The 9,527-nt window shown below is 40.4% G+C and overlaps 1 protein-coding gene across 1 annotated transcript; it reads right to left on the bottom strand.

The window, feature by feature from the left end:
- Positions 1-663: 663 nt before the first annotated feature.
- Positions 664-9,314, bottom strand: ZNF396 (zinc finger protein 396). Its single transcript, XM_017874014.1, is given in 7 exon segments — positions 664-1,580; positions 2,472-2,580; positions 2,582-2,817; positions 6,258-6,400; positions 6,676-6,793; positions 6,796-7,165; positions 9,255-9,314. Coding segments are annotated over 6 exon segments (999 nt in total). The 5' UTR covers positions 7,094-7,165; positions 9,255-9,314; the 3' UTR covers positions 664-1,485.
- Positions 9,315-9,527: the final 213 nt, after the last annotated feature.

Raw genomic sequence — 9,527 nt, 5'->3', positions numbered from 1 at the left:
TTAAAGATTCATCATAGATGACATGATTCATGCCACTTTCTGGTGACGACATTCATATTATTCACAATAAAGAGAATGCAACCTTACAAAGTTGACAGCAGCACCAAGTGAAGATAGGTGCTTCCTTCAAAATACTTGATTTAGATTCTGCCATCTTATTCACACAGAACCTAAGAAACTCTTTCCGTATTTAAGCAGTAATTCACAATATACATATCTCTGAGGCATTTGTTGTTTCAACAGATGGTTTGTTCCTCTCCGTAATTACAAAGAGAATGAGCCCCAAATAAAAAGCATCCTACATTTTTAGTGACTCAAAATACACACAACTCAATATAAAATTCATATTCACTAGAGCTACAAATCATAATCACTACCAGAAAATTCTATAATAAAATGTACACGCACTTCTCCTTCTACTAATCTTATATTTATCAGCATGGTAACTAAGTAGAGTGTGGTAATTCCACATATTTGGAGCTCCTCTAAGCCAATTTCTAGAGATACTCCAGAAGATATGGTTGGATTTTCCGAGAATGAAATGTTTTACACTTTATGAGGAACCCAACCAGACAAAGAAGTTGACTATGAGTCTTTTCCCTTATTCCAAGGACTTTGATTTCTGATGTTTGCCTCCATATTGGGTAACTGTAACACCATGGAAAACACAATACATGTATTATTATAGTAACATTACAGAGTTTTATCAAGAATCTCTGGAAAAGAGATAATTATGTTTGTATACTGTCAGAATAATTTTAATAATGTATGATTCAGTAATTTTATTTTTCAACAGGGAATCTGGCTGAATTAAACACAGGTAAAACTTATAGCTACTCATATCCCATAGATAAGCCAAATAAGATATCCCATAAATGTCTTAAAACTTATAAACTATAATGGTTAGGTTCAACAATTGTTTATAAGGGACTGCAGTGGACCCTTTACATTGAACTTCAGTGATTTGTCCATATGTACAAGAGCATCAAAACCAGGGTCTCATTTCATGACAGCATGTCTAGAAACTCATCTTACTAAGAATGCAGACGACTATGAAAAGGTTGTCTTGTGATGCTTGAAACATATTCATAGCTGATTTGTGCCAGAAAAAGGGACATTGAAGCACTGTCATTAGCAGATAAGGGCTTCCTCTAGTTAAGCTGTGGTACATTTCTCGATCACACACTGTACTTGCCAACACTTGTGGTACATCACTCATTTGACAATTTCGTTCATCTCACTTTTTTCTTTATATTAAGATGATCGTCATCTTAATTACAGAAGCACCCACAGAATAATATTGTTATGAAAACATTCCTTGTTTAGCTGACTCCTTGTAGACATGCAGTCATTTTCAACTTTCCATTGACTTATTTCCAAGTTACATTGCAAAGGAGATTATTTTTTTCCAACATAGGAAATTAACTTGATATCAGTAGTATGGAGGGCTCATGTGTGCTTTCATAAGAGATTAAGGCCCTTTATTTATCTGCCTCCTGAAAGTGACCTGGGACACTTCAGCCTAGTCTTGAAGTACATATTATTTTGGGCCTCTGCAATCCTATGTTCATAGTCTGAATCTAGTAACAGAAGACAAAATAGGAATTTTATCATTTTATTTTATTTTAGAGACGGAGTCTCGCTCTGTCTCTGAGGCTGGAGTACAGTGGCATGATCTCAGCTCACTGCAACCTCCGCTTCCCAGGTTCAAGCAATTTTCCTGCCTCAGCCTCCTTAGCAGCTGGGATTACAGGCGCATGCCGCCACGCCTGGCTAATTTTTTGAATTTTAGTAGAGACGGGGTTTCACCATGTTGTCCAGGCTGGTCTTGAGCTCCTGAGTTCACGCAATCTGCCTGCCTTGGCCTCCCAAAGTGCTAGGATTACAGGCACGAGCCACCACACCCAGCCAGGAATTTTTTTTGAGTGCTTTAATTTTTCATCTTTAGAATTCTAGTGCTCAAGTTATGAAATGGAGGAGAATATCTATTTTTACACTGAGTAACTCAAACATTCCTTCTCAATGAGGGAAAAAACAACTCGTCTAAAAAGATATACACTAGTTCATTATATGTGTTAATAATGAAAATAGTAGAACATGTCTGAGAATGCCTTTTCAAGAGCTGTGTAGGGTAGAAATCTGAATTAAGCTTTGGAATGGCAAACATCAGAATTGACACTGCATTAATAAGCAGGAAAGCAAATTATGCTGACATGAGATCTTCAACCTTCTCTCCTGTGGCTTTCATGACTCTTGAAAGGAGTCTGGTGCTTACTAAGACCACTGATTTGTACTAAGGAGCATTTGCACCTTGTGTCTTCCCTTGTGCTGAAATAGCTTTGAGTAAATGCTTTGATTTCCTCATGATACTTATGGGACTTCTTTTCTAATGTGTCTTTTCCTATGTCTAAAAAGATTCGAGTCCTGACTAAAGGCTTTGCCACAGTCATGACACTTGTAGGGCTTCTCACCAGTATGGGTTCGTTGATGCTGAATCAGAATCGTGCTTCGGCTGAATGCCTTTGCACACTCGTCACATGCATAAGGTTTCTCTCCACTGTGGATTCTCTGATGTAAAAAAAAGGGCTGAGCTCTGACTAAAGATTTTGCCACATTCATCACATTTGTGTTGTTTTTTCCGAGAAGGGTTTCCTTGTCTCCTTTCAAGCCTACCATCCTGTTCACAGGTTGCTCTATATGTGGAACTCTGGGAGGCATTGATATAAAGGATGTTAGAGACATCGCAATGCAGTTCTTTGCCTAAAGAAGTCTTCTGCCTTGCTGCGGATTTCACATTTGTAGTTTTGATGTCTTCATCTGAAATAGAAAAACGAATGTCATCAGGAAAGAGAAAGAATGATCCAAATGAAATATACATGATTATTGCTAGCATGTTTATAAAACAACACACAATGTGAAGGATGGAGAGTGTAAGACAAAATATTGAGAAGATTATATAAGACAAAGAGAAAGGTTTACATACTGAGGAGACAGTCAACTAAACTATAAAGATGAAAAGTTCTACGGAAAAGACAGAATAGGGAATAAGGATAAAAAGACATCAGAAACTAAGGAAAGTCTGGAAGGAAAGAAAGGGCTTAAAAAGAAGAAATGATTCGAGACACAGAGAGACAGCTTGAAGGAGAGGAATCTAATGTGCCAGTGGGAGTAAGAAACAAGATTTAGTACTGGGGTATCAATAAACAAATAAAAAGCTTAATAATCATAAAGGAATCAATAACTATACAAAGAAATGAGCTGAAGAAAGCCAAGGGGCCAAAAAGGAATGTGGAAAATAAAGTAAGAAAATATAAGTTAGGCAAATAAAGGGAAGAATATAGACTAGGATAACTAGTACCTCAAAAGATCAAGGGTAGCACAGTACCCATCGATGAAAAACCCCTACTCCTGTATGGATTTTATATTACTGGTTGAATGGCTGTTTGTTGTATTATTTTGTATTACTTTTAACATCTATGAAAAATGTACATGGCTGCTTATGGGCTGCAGTCACTCAGGCGGCACACAAATCTGGCTTGATGCAGAGGGCCTTATGACTCAGGGTGCCTAAAGCTCCAGCAGAACTGCTAACTCAGATGTGAAAATGCCAGTGTAATGTGGATGCATTACCTGAAGAAATCACTTTAGTTATCCTCATGGTGGCATTTTAACTGAAGCTGCTGAAAGACAGGAGCTTAAAATGAGTTTATAAAAGCAAAGTACAACAGTTTTGGACATATCTGGGGACATGACTTGGCTGGAGCTGAAGTAATTATATAAATAAGATTAAAAGCAACCCAGAGAGGCACTGATGATAAGTGATCCCCTGGGCCCTCTCAAGGCCTAATCAAAAGGATGGGGTGAGAAAGGTGGTCTGGGGAGAACAGTTAGTGATGGAGTGTGATACTGAGTAAGAAAACTGAGTTGTTTTACTCTTTATAATTTATTTAAAATGGATCTACCTGCTGTCTCTACAATCTCCTTAGAATCACCCAACATAAGCTCAAATCTTAACATAAGCCCTTCCCAATTCCTTCTTAATAACACACCCCATAGTTTCTGTGCCGTGTTCTCTTTCTTGCTGCAGCAAACTAAATAAACCTAACTTAAAAAACAAACAACAACAAAAAAAACTACATAAAAATCAAATCAAATCAAATGGGTCTAAATAGTTATTACAAAAGGAATTTTAAATTATTTCTTGTATTTATTCACAAATGTGGTGTCTCAGTCCATTTTCTGTTGCTTAGAATACCTGAATTTGAGTAATTTATTTATAAAAAGAATTTCTTATAGTTATGGAGATTGAGAAGTCCAGAGTGGAGGGGTGCATCTGGTGAGAGCCTTCTTGCTGATGGAGACCCTCTGAAGAGTTCTGAGGCAGTGGAGGGCATTTCACGGTGAGGGGTCTGAGCATATTAACATGCTAACTCAGCCCTTTCTTCCTGTTCTTATAAAGTTACCAGTTCTACTCCTATGATAACCCATGAACTCATTAATCCATGAATGATTAATGGATTCATGAGGGCAGGGGTGATAATCCAATTGCTTCTCAAAGGCATCACTTCTCAATACTGCCACACTTGGGATTAAGTTTCAACATCAGTTTTGGAGGACACAAATATTCAAACCACAGCATATGGCATACTCATTTATTGTTACTAGTTTAAGTGGAAATCATTTTATAAATGGTAAGGATTCTGTCTCAAATTCATTTTTGCTAGTTTATATTTCAAAGTGACCTCAATAATTAGTCATTACTATCAAAATCCTGGCATCAATTAATACTTTACAGCACTGAGACCAAGATCATCTCCCAGAAGCTTTGATAAGATATGACTCAGTACCACAGAAATCATGTTGTGGCCTTAAGAAATGGTTCTATTATTCTGTCACATGATGCTGGTTCTCTCTGCCGTGTACTGCAAGATCCTGGACCCTTTGCATTCTGTTTCAAATTTCTATGAATCTTTAAAAAAATGTAGGAAAGGCCTCCATGAGGACATTCAGAGGTAGGATGTGGTTCTTGCCACACCTGGCTTTGAGGTTGATACTTCTGTAGTCACCGCCACACCAAGCTGCTGAGTCTGGGATGGTCTCCCTCTCTTTCCTGATGGAAAATACTTTTTCGTGAAAAGACTTTCACTTTTCTAAGTAAACTAAGACAATTTCTAGACTGGAGGTATTACATGTCCCAGTATAAGCCTTCTGAGAGTCAGTACTTGCCAAGTTAGGGTAAGCAATGTTTTCTAAATCTTCCTAAATTACTGTATTTTCTTTGTGTAGTTTCTTATAAAATTCCCTTGGAAAACTCTTAACCTTGCTTAGCTATCAGCCACTCCTGAACTATGGAAGCAGTGCTGGAGGGAGGGAAGGCAATGCTCCGAAGTAGGATTTCCCTCTTAATCTCTGGCTCCTATTTTATCCAGGATGATCATCTAGACGTTGCTTCATCAGAGAGGCCTTCCTACCACTCTATATAATAAGATCCTATCCCCGCTATTCTGTTTACAGTAGCGTGGCCCTTTTATCAAATGAAATTTTACATTGAGTTCCAATATATAAAACAGATGAAAACACAGCTACTCTGTCTGAAGCAGGAACAAGCAGTCACAACCTATAAGGCCTCTAACTCAGCCTTATTTCCACTTCTTACCTTCATCTAACCCCCTTATTCTTTGTTTTGTTTTTATTTTTTCCCCAGAGCACTTATTTGTTTAGTATTTGCAATGCAAGAACAGATTGCTACACAGCTATTCTGGAGCACTTATAGAAAGCAATGCAAAGATCAGTTGAGGCCAGTTGAGGATGTGAGGGAGTAGCGAAATGTATTCAAAGCATGTATGAGAACAAAGTCACCTTAGCAGCAATATGGGCAATTTTGCTACTAGATCCCACCAGTAACTGAGCAGTCATATAGGAAATGATGATGAGGATCAGTGGTCTCTGGGCTGTGTACCTTGGGGTCCCACAGACAAGCCTCAAGGGCTGCCTGAAGATAAAAGGGCTACTTTAAAAAGGCATGAAAACCCTGATGGAAATGTCAGGGATTTAATATCTGAAGATTTTATAAGAATCTCTGAAAAAGAAGAACAGAATACTGAAGATCTTCATTTAGTAGGACAAATAACAGAAGTTTTCACAGTAAGAAGATGACAGCGGGAGATTTGAGGCCTCTTGCATAAATCAGCCGAGATGTGTGTTGTGAGCAGAGGGCCCCTACACTTCCCACCATGAACTGAATCCTGCCCCCTCACCATGCGGTCTTAAGGACTGAAGCTCCCATGATGCTCCCTGGAGCTACTTCTTCATGGGCATGAGCTGGCTACTTGGCAATTCCTCAGTGATTTCTGAAGGTGCTAGCTTCTCTGCAATCATGTCCTTCCTTTGTCCAAAAAAAGACCTAAAAACAGGAATAACTGAGGCTGAAGAACACATGAGGTTGGGACTTGAGGATAAAATAACAGAGAATAAACTATGCAAAAAGTATCATGGACACAGGAAAAGGGAGGTAAAAAGTAGAGCCACCTTCTATTTGCTGGGACACCCATTAGTACTTTCACCCCTACACATCCAGTTGTGCTGAATGGGAATACAGTTTGAGAGCTCTAGGCCCAATGATGTGCCAGCACTCTTGACTCAGCCTGGGGCTTCATCTCCACAGGAATCCTTCTTACCTGCTCTGGTCCATCAAGCTCTCTCTCCACATCCTCCAGCATAGTCATAGCTTCCTCTCCATTCTCTGGATGATGCTTCTGCACCCAGGCCTGTAGCTCTTTTGGGAGGATGGCCAGAACTGCTCCAGCACCAGCAGCTCCAGGATCTGCTCCTTGGTGTGCACCTCCGGCCTCAGCCAGAGATGACAAAGTTCCCAGAGCCAGCTCAGAGCCTCCCGGGGCCGAGGTGAATCCTGGTAGCCAAACTGCCTGAACTGCTGGCAGAAGGTCTCTGGGCTGTAGCTGCTGTTCCAGTGGAGTTTAGAGTCCAGATCACAGGTCTGTTCTTCCTCTTCCATCTTCACTGTCAGAATCCCATTACACTCCTCTGAAGTTTGTGTTAGGAGTGATGATGACTTTCCCAATTTTGCAGACATTTTGACAGACAAATAGCTCAGTACTGTTGGGCTCTAATCCTCAAGGAGGTAAAGCTCTCCTTATGGACACTCCTTAAATATGATTAAAGAAACAAGTGGAAAGAAGACAAAAGACAAATGCTTCTTACAACAAAACAACTAAGATTAGAAACATAAGACTGTATAGAAAATAGTGACCTTAGTCTTAACAGAAATCATGCTTTTATTTATTTATTTATTTTTTGAGATGGAGTCTTGCTCTGTTACCCAGGCTGGAGTGCCAGCGGTGTGATCTCAGCTCACTGCAACCTCTGCCTCCTGGGTTCAAGTGATTCTCGTGCTTCAGCGTCCTAAGTAGCTGGGACTACAGGTACCCGCCACCACGCCTGGCTAATTTTTGTATTTTCAGTACAGACGGGTTTCACCATGTTGGCCAGGCTACTCTCGAACTGACTTCAGGTGATCCGCCTGCCTCCTGAAGTGCTGGGAATACAGGCATGAGCCACCACGCCTGGCCCAGAAAACATGCTTTTGAAGAATACTTCTTTAAGAGAACCCAATAGCTAAGATTTATTAATTCATATGCATAAGTGATTCACAACTCATTCTGAAAACCATGCCCACAAGGTTAATGAGTATTACAAGAAGAGATCACCCAGGATTGCATAGAAGCTCTCAGATAATGGAAATAAGGGAAGCCTGAGAAATGCTATCACTCTGGAGCCAGTTTAAAGAGCCAATCAGTTTTCAGTCTGCTGCAAAGAGCTCAAAGAAATAGTCTCATGAGGGAAGTACTTTCAGCTTTTACTGTTAAAACATTATTCCACATTAAAGGAACCATTCCAACAAAACACAACAAAACAAAACCCAGTCAGCTGGGCACTGTGCTTGTGCCTGAAATCCCAGCACTTTGGGAAGCCAAGGTGGGAGATGGGAGGATCACCTGAGCCCAGGAGCTTGGGACTAGCCTGTGCAACACAGTAGGATCCCATCTCTACTTAAAAATAAATAAATAAAAAATAAGAAAAAAGAAAAACAACAACAAAGGCAACCGCACATTCCTTTATCTGAATGTATTTCCATTTTTTCCATATCCATATTATTTACTTAACTATGTATTTTAAAATGCTTAGGTTGTTTCTAATTTCACTATTATAATTAATGCTGGGAGGCACATCTTTATGAATATACTATTTTTCTCCTTTCAACGTATTTCTTTCAAGCATGTCCCAAGCCTCTGCTTGTTGAGGATCAAAGGAGAACAGCAAATTCTGTCTTGCTATGTATTACCAAAATATTGCAAAAAAGACTGTATCAATTCACAATACCATCACAATCATAGTGACTTGTGAGGGCAACGATTTCTTTAAGTATTATTAGCTCGTTAGCAACAAAGGGGTGGGGATGGCACTTCTCTTTGTATCATTTTACTCTTAAGTATCATCAGTAACTAATCGCATTTTGTTGTTGTTGTTGTTTTGGGTTTTTTTTTTTTGAGACAGAGTCTGGCTCTGTTGCCCAGGCTGGAGTACAGTGGCGGGATCTTGGTTCACTGCAGCCTCTGCCTTCCGGGTTCAAGTGATTCTCCTGCCTCAGCCTCCCAAGTAGCTGGGATTACAGACGTGTACCACCACGCCTGGCTAATTTTTATAATCTTAGTAGAGACGGGCTTTCACCATGTTGGCCAGGCTGGTCTCAAACTCTTGACCTCAGGTGATCCATCTGCCTCGGCCTCCCAAAGTGCTGGGAGTACAGGCGTGAGGCACCGCACCCGGGCTAATCACATTTTTTAAATTGGGCAGGAGGTATATGATAGTGTTTGTACAACTTCAGCAAATGATGACTACTTTAAAAATCGTACGTGCGCCTCCATCTTCCCTTGTTATGTATCCTGCCATTTGATTTTTTTTCTCACTTCAAATAAACGTTACCAAATAAACGATACAACTTTACACAATGATGTGCTATGAAACAAACAATAGCAGACACACATATTAATAGAATTTACTATGTGCCAAGCACTGTTTTAAACACCTTAGGAAAAATAAACAAAGGTTAAATCCTCATAAAAGCTCTAGATTATTTTTATCCCCATGTTGTAGATGGGGAAGCAGTCACAGCAAAGCCAGATACTCTGACCAAGGGCAAAGCTGGGGTCTGAATCCAGGCAGTCCACACTTACCCATGGTGCTGTGTGGTTAAGAGGCCATAGGCAGCAGGGGCCCCCGGGGTGACCACTGCGCGTTTTTTCAGCGCAGAGGAGGAAGCGGCGGCAGGAGGCCGCACTCCCAGATGAAGAGGGGCCGAAAGAGTCTGGGGAACGAGACCCGAGAGGTGGGAAAGGTTGACGTCACCGGTTTGGAGCCGTCAGGTACCTTAAGGGATATATGAGGGACCCCGGGGCTAAAGCAGCCTCTGGAAGAGAGTGGCCGCCCTGTCACTTCAGCGCCAGGCG

This window comes from Rhinopithecus bieti, unplaced genomic scaffold (assembly GCF_001698545.2).
Source record: "Rhinopithecus bieti isolate Rb0 unplaced genomic scaffold, ASM169854v2 scaffold_5260, whole genome shotgun sequence".
NCBI classification, from domain to species: Eukaryota; Metazoa; Chordata; class Mammalia; order Primates; family Cercopithecidae; genus Rhinopithecus; species Rhinopithecus bieti.
The sequence above is the reverse complement of the archived record's forward strand: the minus strand, read 5'-3'. Positions and strand labels throughout refer to the sequence as shown.